At 42.9% G+C, this 15,950-nt stretch overlaps 1 protein-coding gene across 1 annotated transcript in view; it reads right to left on the bottom strand.

The window, feature by feature from the left end:
* The window catches only part of neb (nebulin), a 105,308-nt gene that overhangs the window by 30,473 nt on the left and 58,885 nt on the right, over window positions 1–15,950 (bottom strand). The window contains exons 107-116 of the mRNA XM_062068381.1: window positions 13,026–13,127; window positions 12,853–12,960; window positions 12,677–12,781; window positions 12,510–12,614; window positions 12,343–12,447; window positions 9,489–9,593; window positions 9,309–9,419; window positions 9,129–9,239; window positions 8,953–9,054; window positions 7,247–7,351 (exon numbers count right to left, since the gene is read on the bottom strand). Coding sequence (XP_061924365.1) covers window positions 7,247–7,351; window positions 8,953–9,054; window positions 9,129–9,239; window positions 9,309–9,419; window positions 9,489–9,593; window positions 12,343–12,447; window positions 12,510–12,614; window positions 12,677–12,781; window positions 12,853–12,960; window positions 13,026–13,127 — 1,059 coding nt within the window. The remainder of the gene's footprint in view (window positions 1–7,246; window positions 7,352–8,952; window positions 9,055–9,128; window positions 9,240–9,308; window positions 9,420–9,488; window positions 9,594–12,342; window positions 12,448–12,509; window positions 12,615–12,676; window positions 12,782–12,852; window positions 12,961–13,025; window positions 13,128–15,950) is intronic.

Below are 15,950 nucleotides of genomic sequence, written 5' to 3'. Positions count from 1 at the left end.
CATGGAGGCATCCTCCACTTTGTGGCTGCTTTCCAACATGGAGGCATCCTCCACTTTGTGGCTGCTTTCCAACATGGAGGCATCCTCCACTTTGTGGCTGCTTTCCAACATGGAGGCATCCTCCACTTTGTGGCTGCTTTCCAACATGGAGGCATCCTCCACTTTGTGGCTGCTTTCCAACATGGAGGCATCCTCCACTTTGTGGCTGCTTTCCAACATGGAGGCATCCTCCACTTTGTGGCTGCTTTCCAACATGGAGGCGTCCTCCACTGGGCTTGGACTTCACAACAACACCAACCAGATCATGTATCAGAAGGTATTTATGGAAGAGGAAAGATCAGGATTACATCCAGGAAGTATTCACAGCGCTTCACTTTTTCCACATTTCTCATGTTACTGCACCCCCACACCATGATGCTGCCACCACTTCACTGTAGGGGTGGTATTGACCTGGTGATGAGCCGTGCCTGCTTTCCTCCAAACATGATGCCTGGCATTCACGCCTAAGACTTCAATCTTTGTCTCATAAGACCAGAGAATGTAGTTTTTCATGGTCTGAGAGTCTTCCAGGTGCATTTGTCAGTCCAGAACCGATGCTCGTCTGTGCATCGGTCTCTGCGCTACTGACCTGTCTCCACTCAGGATGGTCTCCTGCTGGCCCCACCATGGACTGGACTCTCACTATTATGTTAGATCCACTATGGACTGGACTCTCACTATTATGTTAGATCCACTATGGACTGGACTCTCACTATTATGTTAGATCCACTATGGACTGGACTCTCACTATTTTGTTAGATCCACTATGGACTGGACTCTCACACTATTTTGTTAGATCCACTATGGACTGGACTCTCACTATTATGTTAGATCCACTATGGACTGGACTCTCACTATTATGTTAGATCCACTATGGACTGGACTCTCACACCATTATGTTAGATCCACAATGGACTGGACTCTCACTATTATGTTAGATTCACTATGGACTGGACTCTCACACTATTATGTTAGATCCACTATGGACTGGACTCTCTCACTATTATGTTAGATCCACTATGGACTGGACTCTCACTATTATGTTAGATCCACTATGGACTGGACTCTCACTATTATGTTAGATCCACTATGGACTGGACTCTCACACTATTATGTTAGATCCACTATGGACTGGACTCTCACACTATTATGTTAGATCCACTATGGACTGGACTCTCACTATTATGTTAGATCCACTATGGACTGGACTCTCACACTATTATGTTAGATCCACTATGGACTGGACTCTCTCACTATTATGTTAGATCCACTATGGACTGGACTCTCACTATTATGTTAGATCCACTATGGACTGGACTCTCACTATTATGTTAGATCCACTATGGACTGGACTCTCACACTATTATGTTAGATCCACTATGGACTGGACTCTCTCACTATTATGTTAGATCCAGTATGGACTGGACTCTCACACTATTATGTTAGATCCACTATGGACTGGAATCTCACTATTATGTTAGATCCACTATGGACTGGACTCTCACTATTATGTTAGATCCACTATGGACTGGACTCTCTCACTATTATGTTGGATCCACTATGGACTGGACTCTCACACTATTATGTTAGATCCACTATGGACTGGACTCTCACTATTATGTTAGATCCACTATGGACTGGACTCTCACTATTATGTTAGATCCACTATGGACTGGACTCTCTCACTATTATGTTAGATCCACTATGGACTGGACTCTCACTATTATGTTAGATCCACTATGGACTGGACTCTCTCACTATTATGTTAGATCCACTATGGACTGGACTCTCTCACTATTATGTTAGATCCACTATGGACTGGACTCTCACACTATTATGTTAGATCCACTATGGACTGGACTCTCACACTATTATGTTAGATCCACTATGGACTGGACTCTCACTATTATGTTAGATCCACTATGGACTGGACTCTCACACTATTATGTTAGATCCACTATGGACTGGACTCTCACACTATTATGTTAGATCCACTATGGACTGGACTCTCACCATTATGTTAGATCCACTATGGACTGGACTCTCACATTATTATGTTAGATCCACTATGGACTGGACTCTCACATTATTATGTTAGATCCACTATGGACTGGACTCTCACATTATTATGTTAGATCCACTATGGACTGGACTCTCACTATTATGTTAGATCCACTATGGACTGGACTCTCACATTATTATGTTAGATCCACTATGGACTGGACTCTCACATTATTATGTTAGATCCACTATGGACTGGACTCTCACATTATTATGTTAGATCCACTATGGACTGGACTCTCACTATTATGTTAGATCCACTATGGACTGGACTCTCACTATTATGTTAGATCCACTATGGACTGGACTCTCACTATTTTGTTAGATCCACTATGGACTGGACTCTCACACTATTTTGTTAGATCCACTATGGACTGGACTCTCACTATTATGTTAGATCCACTATGGACTGGACTCTCACTATTATGTTAGATCCACTATGGACTGTACTCTCACACCATTATGTTAGATCCACAATGGACTGGACTCTCACTATTATGTTAGATTCACTATGGACTGGACTCTCACACTATTATGTTAGATCCACTATGGACTGGACTCTCTCACTATTATGTTAGATCCACTATGGACTGGACTCTCACTATTATGTTAGATCCACTATGGACTGGACTCTCTCACTATTATGTTAGATCCACTATGGACTGGACTCTCACTATTATGTTAGATCCACTATGGACTGGACTCTCACATTATTATGTTAGATCCACTATGGACTGGACTCTCACACTATTATGTTAGATCCACTATGGACTGGACTCTCACATTATTATGTTAGATCCACTATGGACTGGACTCTCACACTATTATGTTAGATCCACTATGGACTGGAATCTCACACTATTATGTTAGATCCACTATGGACTGGACTCTCACACTATTATGTTAGATCCACTATGGACTGGACTCTCACACTATTATGTTAGATCCACTATGGACTGGAATCTCACTATTATGTTAGATCCACTATGGACTGGACTCTCACAATATTATGCTAGATCCACTCGACGTCCATTGCGCCCAGGGGGGAGTCCCCACATGTGCGGTCCCCTCGAAGGTTTCTCATTGTCCCATTGGGTTGAGTTTTTCCTTGCCCTGATGTGGGATCTGAGCCAAGGATGTCGTTGTGGCTTGTGCAGCCCTTTGAGACACTCGTGATTTAGGGCTATATAAGTAAACATTGATTGATTGATTGATTGATTATGGCAAACTTTTAACTAAGAAATGGCTTCCGTCTGGCCACTCTACCCCATACAGGCCTGACTGGTAGATTGTCCTTCTGGAAGATTCTCTTCTGACAAAGTGACCATCGGGTTCTTGGTCTTCTCCCTGACTAAGGTCCTTCTCACCTGATCGCTCAGTTTAGACGGACAGCCAGCTCTAGGAAGAGTCAAAGGTGGTTCCAAACTTCTTCCATTTACGGCTGATGGAGACCACTGTACTCATTGGGACCTTCAAGGCAGCACATGTTTTTCCTGTACCCTTCCCCAGATTTGTGCCAGGACACAATCCTGTCTCGGAGGTCTGGAGACAATTCCTTGGACTTGGTGTGGGACCTTATATATAGACAGGTGTGTTCCTTTCTTGATCATGTCCAACCAACTGAATTTAGCACAGGCGGACTCCAATGAAGCTGTAGGAACATCTCAAGGAGGATCAGTTGGTGCAGAGTTTGGAGGACACAACCGCCGGGTGGTGGGTCTCTCCCTTAGAGATAGGGTGAGAAGCTCTGCCATCTGGAGGTAGCTCAAACTAAAGCCGCTGCTCCTCCACATGGAGAGGAGCCAGATGAGGTGGTTCGGGCATCTGGTCAGGATGCCACCCGAACGCCTCCCTAGGGAGGTGTTTAGGGCACGTCCGACCGGTAGGAGGCCACGGGGAAGACCCAGGACACGTTGGGAAGACTATGTCTCCCGGCTGGCCTGGGAACGCCTCGGGATCCCCCGGGAAGAGCTGGACGAAGTGGCTGGGGAGAGGGAAGTCTGGGCTTCCCTGCTTAGGCTGCTGCCCCTGCGACCCGACCTCGGATAAGCGGAAGAAGATGGATGGATGGCAAATTAATATATTCCATTTTGGAAAAAGTGCAGCACTGTGAATAATTCCTGGATGCAGTCTGTGTTTCAAACCCACTTTAGGCAGTGACCGTGGTCTTCTTTGGACCCCATTAGAACTGAGTCAGTGGATCAGTGAGCATGCAGAGGAAGGACATGAACAGACGTCAAGCTCTGTTCAGATGTAACCTGCACATCTTGGACACTATTCTCTTCTATTGAAAGGAAGATGGCGGTGAGTAGGATGAGTGAACACATGACGGCCAGAGACTCCCGCCATGTTCAGCAGTGAGCTGGAGTCACCAACACAAAGACCACAGACTCCCGCCATGTTCAGCAGTGAGCTGGAGTCACCAACACAAAGACCACAGACTCCCGCCATGTTCAGCAGTGAGCTGGAGTCACCAACACAAAGACCACAGACTCCCGCCATGTTCAGCAGTGAGCTGGAGTCACCAACACAAAGACCACAGACTCCCGCCATGTTCAGCAGTGAGCTGGAGTCACCAACACAAAGACCACAGACTCCCGCCATGTTCAGCAGTGAGCTGGAGTCACCAACACAAAGACCACAGACTCCCGCCATGTTCAGCAGTGAGCTGGAGTCACCAACACAAAGACCACAGACTCCCGCCATGTTCAGCAGTGAGCTGGAGTCACCAACACAAAGACCACAGACTCCCGCCATGTTCAGCAGTGAGCTGGAGTCACCAACACAAAGACCACAGACTCCCGCCATGTTCAGCAGTGAGCTGGAGTCACCAACACAAAGACCGCAGACTCCCGCCATGTTCAGCAGTGAGCTGGAGTCACCAACACAAAGACCACAGACTCCCGCCATGTTCAGCAGTGAGCTGGAGTCACCAACACAAAGACCACAGACTCCCGCCATGTTCAGCAGTGAGCTGGAGTCACCAACACAAAGACCACAGACTCCCGCCGTGTTCAGCAGTGAGCTGGAGTCACCAACACAAAGACCACAGACTCCCGCCATGTTCAGCAGTGAGCTGGAGTCACCAACACAAAGACCACAGACTCCCGCCATGTTCAGCAGTGAGCTGGAGTCACCAACACAAAGACCACAGACTCCCGCCATGTTCAGCAGTGAGCTGGAGTCACCAACACAAAGACCACAGACTCCCGCCATGTTCAGCAGTGAGCTGGAGTCACCAACACAAAGACCACAGACTCCCGCCGTGTTCAGCAGTGAGCTGGAGTCACCAACACAAAGACCACAGACTCCCGCCATGTTCAGCAGTGAGCTGGAGTCACCAACACAAAGACCACAGACTCCCGCCATGTTCAGCAGTGAGCTGGAGTCACCAACACAAAGACCACAGACTCCCGCCATGTTCAGCAGTGAGCTGGAGTCACCAACACAAAGACCACAGACTCCCGCCATGTTCAGCAGTGAGCTGGAGTCACCAACACAAAGAACGGGACGAGGGTCAGCCTCCTTACGTTACTCGTCATTGCACTTATTCTCTTAATGTGGCGCATCTGGGGCGTGTCAATGGAGGCCAGTCCATGGGGGGAGGGCGGGGCGGGGCCTCCTTCTACCAGACCATGGCGTGAGGCGCCAGACCACGTGGTCAAGGAGGGAAGGAAGACACACATTTGAAGACAGACGGAACAATATGAGCGGTCAATGCATGTGGAAATGTCCATGACTGACAAGCATGGATGAAACACGGATCAAACATGGATCAAACCTGGATCAAACCTGGATCAAACATGGATCAAACATGGATCAAACATGAATGAAACATGGATGAAAGATGGATCAAACATGGATGAAACATGGATGAAACATGGATGAAACATAGATCAAACATGATCAAACATGGATCAAACATGGATCAAACACAGACCAAACATGGATCAAACATGAATGAAACATGGATGAAAGATGGATCAAACATGGATGAAACATGGATGAAACATGGATGAAACATAGATCAAACATGATCAAACATGGATCAAACATGGATCAAACACAGACCAAACATGGATCAAACATGGATCAAACATGGATCAAACATGAATGAAACATGGATGAAAGATGGATCAAACATGGATGAAACATGGATGAAACATGGATCAAACATAGATCAAACATGATCAAACATGGATCAAACATGAATGAAACATGAATGAAACATGGATCAAACATGGATCAAACATGGATCAAACATGGATGAAACATGGATGATACAAGGATGAAACATGGATCAAACCTGGATCAAACACAGATCAAACATGGATGGAACATGGATCAAACATGGATGAAACATGAATGAAACATGGATGAAACATGGATGAAACATGGATGAAACATGGATGAAACATGGATGAAACATAGATCAAACATGATCAAACATGGATCAAACATGAATGAAACATGGATCAAACATGGATGAAACAAGGAGGAAGCATGGATCAAACCTGGATCAAACACAGATCAAACATGGATGAAACAAGGAGGAAGCATGGATCAAACCTGGATCAAACACAGATCAAACATGGATGAAACATGGATGAAACATGGATGAAACATGGATGAAACATGAATGAAACATTGATGAAACTTAGATCAAACATGGATCAAACATAGATGAAACATGGATCAAACATAGATGAAACATAGATGAAACATGGATGTAACATGGATGAAACATGGATCAAACATAGATGAAACATGGATGAAACATGGATGAAACATGGATGAAACATGGATCAAACTTGGATCGAACATGGATCAAACTTGGATCAAACTTGGATCGAACATGGATCAGATGTGGATCAAACATGGATCAAACGTGGATCAAACGTGGATCAAACATGGATCAAACGTGGATCAAACTTGGATCAAACGTGGATCAAACTTGGATCAAACATGGATCAAACTTGGATCAAACATGGATCAAACGTGGATCAAACATGGATCAAACGTGGATCAAACTTGGATCAAACGTGTATCAAACTTGGATCAAACATGGATGAAACATGGCCTTCAGTGGCTTGTGGACACCTTCAGCTCCAGACTAAAGGCACACAGGTGTGTGGGTGTGGCCTACCTGGCTGTTCAGCTTGCACACGTCCGTGGCCAACTTGATGTCCGGCCGGTAGAGCAGAGATCCTCCACGACTGGCCTCTTCTCGGGCTTTGTTACGGTAGCCAATCTGGGGGAGAGCCATGACAGGATGTCACTCACACATCAACACCAGCCATGACAGGATGTCACTCACACATCAACACCAGCCAGGACAGGACGTCACTCACACATCAACACCAGCCATGACAGGACGTCACTCACACATCAACACCAGCCATGACAGGATGTCACTCACACATCAACACCAGCCAGGAAGTAGAGCTGGACAACTTCCTTCTGGCTCCTCCCCCTCATTCAAATATTATCATGCAAAAGAAAAATGATTACTTAGACCTAGATTAGTCACATCTAGTCTTAGACTTAGATTGGTTTCATCTAGTCTTAGACTTAGATTGGACAGATGTAATCTTAGACTTAGTTTGGTCAGATCTAGTCTTAGACTTAAATTGGTCACATCCAGTCTTAGACCTAGACTGGTCACATCTAGTCTTAGACTTAGATTGGTCACATCTAGTTTTAGACTTAGATTGGTCACATCTAGTCTTAGAATTATTTTGGTCAGATCTAGTCTTAGACTTAGATTGGTCACATCTAGTCTTAGACTTAGATTGGTCACATCTAGTCTTAGATCTAGATTGGACAGATCTAGTCTTGGACTTAGATTGGTCTGATCTAGTCTTAGATTTAGATTGATCACATCTAGTCTTAGACTTAGATTGGTCACATCTAGTCTTAGACTTAGATTGGTCACATCTAGTCTTAGACTTAGATTGGACAGATCTAATCTTAGACTTAGTTTGGTCAGATCTAGTCTTAGACTTAAATTGGTCACATCCAGTCTTAGACCTAGACTGGTCACATCTAGTCTTAGACTTAGTTTGGTCACATCTAGTCTTAGACTTAGATTGGTCACATCCAGTCTTAGACTTAGACTGGTCACATCTAGTCTTAGACTTAGATTGGACAGATTTAGTTTTAGACTTAGTTTGGTCACATCTAGTCTTAGACATAGATTGGACAGATCTAGTCTTAGACTTAGATTGGTCACATCTAGTCTTAGACCTAGATTGGTCACATCTAGTCTAAGACTTACATTGGTCAGATCTAGTCTTAGACTTGGATTGGTCAGATTTTGTCTTAGATTTGGATTGGTCAGATCTAGTCTTAGTCTTGGATTGGTCAGATTTAGTCTTAAATTTGGATTGGTCAGATCTAGTCTTAGATTTAGATTGGTCACATCTAGTCATAGACTTAAATTGGTCAGATCTAGTCATAGACTTGGATTAGTCAGATCTAGTCTTAGATTTAGATTAGTCAGATCTAGTCTAGCAGCTGGTGCCAAAACATACCTATTCAACATATGTTAACTGTTAGCATGCTAAGGTTAGCATGCTAACTTTTTAAAAATCCATTTTTGCAGAACTACACTTTTGAGTCATTAAACTTGGTACCGGACACGTTAACTGTTAGCATGCTAACGTTTGCAAGTCAGTTCCACTTGGCGGCCCGCACAATTCCGCGGTGGCATTCACGGATTCCAGTAAATCGTGTTGTCAGTATCAATCCAAATATCTGTGACTATCATTTTTCCCGTAATGGCTCAGCCCTAGTCTTGGGTCTGAAGTGTCAAGGTCTGGAGTCTTCTTCTTGAACCTGCTCGTTGATTACCTCGCTGACGAGTTTAGCCGTCTGCGTGGCCTTCTTGATGTCGGGTCGGTCCGCCACGGTCGTGTAGTGTAGGTTGGCCTTGACGTTCTTCTTGTAGGCCAGCTGAAGGAAGACGTGACCCACATCACCCACGGTCCACATTTCTACAAGACCACAAAGTGACCGGACGGACTCACGTCGCTCTGTTTTATGTTGACGTCCATGGCGTGGCCGACATCAGGTGGCACCCTCATGTGGTTGTACACCGCCTTGCCCTTGTCCTTCTCAAACTTGGCTTTGTACACATTCTGGAACAGGACACGGGACTGTCAGGACCCCAGCCAGCGGCCCGAGCCTAAGGAGACCAGAAAAGGTACCTTGCTGACAAGCTTGTTGATTTCCTTGCTGTGGACCGTGTCCCGGGTCTCCGGCATGATGGTGAAGGAGCCGGACTGCCTCTGTTTCTTGCTGGCCGCCTTGTACTTGGTCTGTGGGAGAACATCGCGGACGTTGAAGGACCAGCAGGAACTTTGGTTTTCTTTGGACGGGGGTCTTACCTCGGATGAAAGGTGGCGCACAGACTTGGAGTGGAGGTTTTGAGGCGTGTCGGCAACGTGCAGGTAGTGGCCCCTGGCCTTCTCGTACTTCTCCTTGTACTTCAGCTGAAGGACAACGCAGAGTTAAACCTTTTTGGAAACCTTAACTGCCGTGACGTCTGACGCTTTCCAACGTCAAGTTGCTGAGTGTAGGTTTTTTCTGGCGCTTTTGCAAAGGCCCCACCGGCAAGGTGGGGGCGCGGAGGAGGAGAAGGGAAAAATCATGCGGCAGGTAAGAGGAATTACCTTAAACTCCGGATTACTTTTTTCCTACACTTTGAACCAAAAGTGTGTTATTGTTTGTGCTACGGCGCCAACTTAATGGACGAGTTAGCTCACTGCAGGTGCTGCAGTGTCCTTCCATTTAGTGCTTTCAACCGGGAGTAGAAGTCTTCTCAGAATCCTAACCTGGTACGTGACACATGCTAACTTTTTAGCCCAATTTGTCCCCGTACACCTCAGAGTCATATAACTTAGTACGTGACTTATGCTAACTGTTATCTTGCTAACGTTAGCGTATTAATGTTCTTAGCTAATCTCGCAGCCATAAACCTTAGAGTCATGTAACTTGGTACATGCTAACTGTTTTTTTTGCTAAGGTTAGCATACTAACTTTCTAAGCTAATTTCGCAGTCATAAACCTTAAAGTCATATAACTTGGTACGTGACTTATGCTAACTATTATCTTGCGAGCTTTAGCGTACTAATGTTCTTAGCTAAATTCGCAGCCATAAACCTTTGAGTCATATAACTTAGTACGTGACTTATGCTAACTGTTATCTTGCTAACGTTAGCGTATTAATGTTCTTAGCTAATCTCTCAGCCATAAACCTTAGAGTCATGTAACTTGGTACATGCTAACTGTTTTTTTGTTGTTGCTAAGGTTAGCATACTAACTTTCTAAGCTAAATTCGCAGTCATAAACCTTAAAGTGATATAACTTGGTACGTGACTTATGCTAACTATTATCTTGCAAGCTTTAGCGTACTAATGTTCTTAGCTAAATTCACAGCCATAAACCTTAAAGTCATATAACTTAGTACGTGACTTATGCTATCTGTTATCTTGCTAACGTTAGCGTATTAATGTTCTTAGCTAATCTCTCAGCCATAAACCTTAGAGTCATGTAACTCGGTACATGCTAACTGGTTTTTTTTGCTAAGGTTAGCATACTAACTTTCTAAGCTAAATTCGCAGTCATAAACCTTAAAGTCATATAACTTGGTACGTGACTTATGCTAACTATTATCTTGCGAGCTTTAGCGTACTAATGTTCTTAGCTAAATTCGCAGCCATAAACCTTAGAGTCATATAACTTAGTACGTGACTTATGCTATCTGTTCTCTTGCTAACGTTAGCGTATTAATGTGCTTAGCTAATCTCGCAGCCATAAACCTTAGAGTCATGTAACTTGCTACATGCTAACTGTGTTTTTTTTTGCTAAAGTTAGCATACTAACTTTCTAAGCTAATTTCACAGTCATAAACCTTAAAGTCATATAACTTGGTACGTGACTTATGCTAACTATTATCTTGCGAGCTTTAGCGTACTAATGTTCTTAGCTAAATTCGCAGCCATAAACCTTTGAGTCATATAACTTAGTACGTGACTTATGCTAACTGTTATCTTGCTAACGTTAGCGTATTAATGTTCTTAGCTAATCTCTCAGCCATAAACCTTAGAGTCATGTAACTTGGTACATGCTAACTGTTTTTTTGCTGTTGCTAAGGTTAGCATACTAACTTTCTAAGCTAAATTCGCAGTCATAAACCTTAAAGTCATATAACTTGGTACGTGACTTATGCTAACTATTATCTTGCAAGCTTTAGCGTACTAATGTTCTTAGCTAAATTCACAGCCATAAACCTTAAAGTCATATAACTTAGTACGTGACTTATGCTATCTGTTATCTTGCTAACGTTAGCGTATTAATGTTCTTAGCTAATCTCTCAGCCATAAACCTTAGAGTCATGTAACTTGGTACATGCTAACTGGTTTTTTTTGCTAAGGTTAGCATACTAACTTTCTAAGCTAAATTCGCAGTCATAAACCTTAAAGTCATATAACTTGGTACGTGACTTATGCTAACTATTATCTTGCGAGCTTTAGCGTACTAATGTTCTTAGCTAAATTCGCAGCCATAAACCTTAGAGTCATATAACTTAGTACGTGACTTATGCTATCTGTTCTCTTGCTAACGTTAGCGTATTAATGTGCTTAGCTAATCTCGCAGCCATAAACCTTAGAGTCATGTAACTTGCTACATGCTAACTGTGTTTTTTTTGCTAAAGTTAGCATACTAACTTTCTAAGCTAATTTCACAGTCATAAACCTTAAAGTCATATAACTTGGTACGTGACTTATGCTAACTATTATCTTGCGAGCTTTAGTATACTAATGTTCTTAGCTAAATTCGCAGCCATAAACCTTAGAGTCATATAACTTGCTACGTGACACATGCTAACGGTTATCTTGCTAACGTTAGCGTACTAATGTTCTTAGCTAAATTCGCAGCCATAAACCTTAGAGTCATATAACTTCCTACGTGACACATGCTAACGGTTATCTTGCTAACGTTAGCGTACTAATGTTCTTAGCTAATTTCGCAGCCATAAACCTTAGAGTCATATAACTTGCTACGTGACACATGCTAACGGTTATCTTGCTAGCGTTAGCGTACTAATGTTATTAGCTAATTTCACAGCCATAAACCTTAGAGTCATATAACTTGCTACGTGACACATGCTAATTGTTTTTAGCCAAACCCCCCCGCCCCCGCCCCCACTCTCACCAAACCTTCTCAGGTAAGACTCACCTGGCTGGCCAGCACGTTGTTCTTCAGGCACAGGACGGTGAGCTTGTCGTCCACAATGGGCGTCACACACCCCTTCATGATCTCCCTGTCGTACTTGTACTCCACCTGGACAAGAAGCCACATGGGTGGAGAACTCCTCGCGGTGGTCCATTTAGTCTCAAACTCACGTCGCTCTGCTGGGCGGTGCTCCTGGCGGCGGTGAGGAAGTCGGGCCTGTCCACCGTCCAGCTCCACTTGTCCTTCATGGCCTCGTACTTCTTCTTGTACTGGAGCTGGGGGGGTGGAGAAGAACATGGCCGTCACTCCTTCTTCCTTCCGGTAGACGAGGTCTTACGTTGGTGATGTTGTTGTAGGCCTCCTTGGCGGCGCGGATGGAGTGAGCCTCCGGGTTGATGTTGATCTGGGCCTTGCTCCTCTCGTACACCTCCCGGTACTTGAGCTGCACAAGTCCACAAAGCAGAGGTGGGTGCCGGCACCAGCGTACCGGAAGTCCGTCACCAGACCACCTACGCTGCTGGGGAAGTCCTTGACCTTCTTCATCAGCTGCAGGTGCGGGGTGTCGTACGGCAGCGTGTAGCCCCTGGCCTTGTTCTTGTTGTACTCCATCTTGTAGACGATCTGCCGAGCAAGCGTCCTCACCTTGTCAGTCGGGCGGGCGTCGTGACCACAAAAAGCAAACTTACGTCGCCGATCTTCAGGCTGCGTTTGTGGGTTTTGTAGACGGGTGTGTCCAGGATGGAGGTGAACTTGTCCTTGCCGCGCTCGTACTGCTCCCTGTAATGCCACTGAAGTGCACCCACGTGGACCGTTAGCCCCTAGTTGCTAACAGGGTGCGGTAAAACACGTACAGCGGGGAGGGGATTCAAGCGTCAAGGTTTACCTGACACACGAAACGTGACAAATTTGGGGAGGATGCATGATCCACTTTAGCCGCGTTGAATAGGAAATGTTTGACCACAGAGTCAGTTTCTAGGTAGGGTGGCGCTTTCCATCATTTTCAGCAGACTGCATTGGCCATATGAATCCCTTCCCGACTGTACATTGTTATTAGTGATGACTCAAAATGGACGTCTATGTCAGAGGTGTCCAAAGTGAGACTCGGGGGCCATTTGGGGCTCGCAGATCATTTTTTAACTGCCTGTGGCACATTCTGGAAATACTGTTTCAGAATAAAAGAGCAAACAGCTGAAATGTAACAAGAAATAATGCTTTTTTTTTCTTCTTTAAAACTGTCATTGTTGAAAAAATAATAATGAATCAAAATCAGTGTTATGAATTATTGACATATTTACTTCACGTCAAATATTTGGGGAAATATTTCATATTTTGTGTGTTTGCATTTCCCAACCAAGCAAAAAAAATTAGGGATGTCCGATAATGGCTTTTTGCCGATATTGTCCAACTCTTTAATTACCGATACCGATATCAACCGATACCGATATCAACCGATATATACAGTCGTGGAATTAACACATTATTATGCCTAATTTGGACAACCAGGTATGGTGAAGATAAGGTCCTTTTTAAAAAAAATAAAAAAATAAAATAAGATAAATAAATTAAAAACATTTTCTTGAATAAAAAAGAAAGTAAAACAATATAAAAACAACTATAAAAAAAGGAAAATGAGTAAAATTAACTGTTAAAGGTTAGTACTATTAGTGGAGCAGCAGCACGCACAATCATGTGTGCTTACGGACTGTATCCCTTGCAGACTGTATTGATATATATTGATATATCATGTAGGAAGCAGAATATTAATAACAGAAAGAAATAGGGATGTCCGATAATGGCTTTTTGCCGATATCCGATATGCCGATATTGTCCAACTCTTTAATTACCGATACCGATATCAACTGATACCGATATCAACCGATATATACAGTCGTGGAATTAACACATTATTATGCCTAATTTGGACAACCAGGTATGGTGAAGATAAGGTACTTTTTAAAAAAATGAATCAAATAAAATAAGATAAATAAATTAAAAATATTTTCTTGAATAAAAAAGAAAGTAAAACAATATAAAAAACAGTTACATAGAAACTAGTAATTAATGAAAATGAGTAAAATTAACTGTTAAAGGTTAGTACTATTAGTGGACCAGCAGCACGCACAATCATGTGTGCTTACGGACTGTATTCCTTGCAGACTGTATTGATATATATTGATATATAATGTAGGAAGCAGAATATTAATAACAGAAAGAAACAACCCTTTTGTGTGAATGAGTGTGAATGGGGGAGGGAGGTTTTTTGGCTTGGTGCACTAATTGTAAGTGTATTTTGTGTTTTTATGTGGATTTAATAAAAAAATAATAATAAAAAAAACAAAACGATACTGATAATAAAAAAACCGATACCGATAATTTACGCTATTGCATTTATCGGCTGATAATATCGGCAGACCGATATTATCGGACATCTCTAAAAAAAAAAATGACAAAAAAATAATAAAATAAATAACTTATAATCGACAGATAGATCTGAAGTTATTTATGGGATGGAAGTAAAACAACATTAAAATAATGTATGACTTCTTTTGAACACTTTTATGAGTGGGACCCTTTTGGATCCCGAAGAACTTTAGTGGGATTTTTGCTCAAAAATCAATAATACATTAATGTTATAAATTATTGAGCTATTCAAGCCTATATTTACTTCACATCAAATATTCCTCTTTGAATTTTTTGGCAGGTAAATATTGCATATTTGGTCAATTTGCCATAAAAAACAGTTTTTTATTTAACAAAAAGGGCAAAAAACATGAAAACAATTAAGACTTTATGTCAACAGATAGATCTGAAGTTGATATTTTAGCATTGAAAGTATAAATAAATACTGTGCATATGTGACTGGTTTTGAACACTTTCATGAGGGGAGCCCTCAATAGATGTTGTGTTGCCCTCATGGCTACAATAGATGTTGTGTTGCCCTCATGGCTACAAAATGCAAAATACTCAAATAGCTTTCCTTTCCTTTGGACACCCCTGATCCACCTTGTGATGTCCATGCAAGAGATCATGGATGTGGTCCAGCTGGGCAGGGTCAGCAACATGCTGGGTCACATGACATGCAGGGCAGGGTCAGCAACATGCTGGGTCACATGACATGCAGGGCAGGGTCAGCAACATGCTGGGTCACATGACATGCAGGACAACGAGGCAGGTTGTTGTTACGCAGGTGAAGTGACCAGCAGCAACAAGACATTGAAACAACCCTGACAACTTCTTCAATAAATACAACGTTGAAACAACATTCTTTTTGACGACGTTGATTTCATGTCGAGCTCTGACATTAATTTGACCATTGAAATTTGGTCATTTCCCAACCAATATTCTACAACACAAATACAAGGTTGAAACAACATGCTTTTTGACGACGTTTAATCAATGTTGGGTTCTGATGTTGATTTGACTATTGGAATTTTGGTCATTTCCCAACACAAATACAACGTTAAACGTTTATTCAATGTCAGGTTCTGACGTTGATTTAACATTGAAATTTGGTCATTTCCCAACACAAATACAACATTGAAACAACATGCTTTTTGACAACGTTTATGCAATGTCAGGTTCTGACGTTGATTTAATGTTGAAATTTGGTC

The sequence above is a fragment of the Entelurus aequoreus genome, linkage group LG13 (assembly GCF_033978785.1).
Source record: "Entelurus aequoreus isolate RoL-2023_Sb linkage group LG13, RoL_Eaeq_v1.1, whole genome shotgun sequence".
NCBI lineage: Eukaryota > Metazoa > Chordata > Actinopteri > Syngnathiformes > Syngnathidae > Entelurus > Entelurus aequoreus.
Note: the sequence above shows the minus strand (reverse complement) of the source record. Positions and strands in the feature narration are given on the sequence as shown.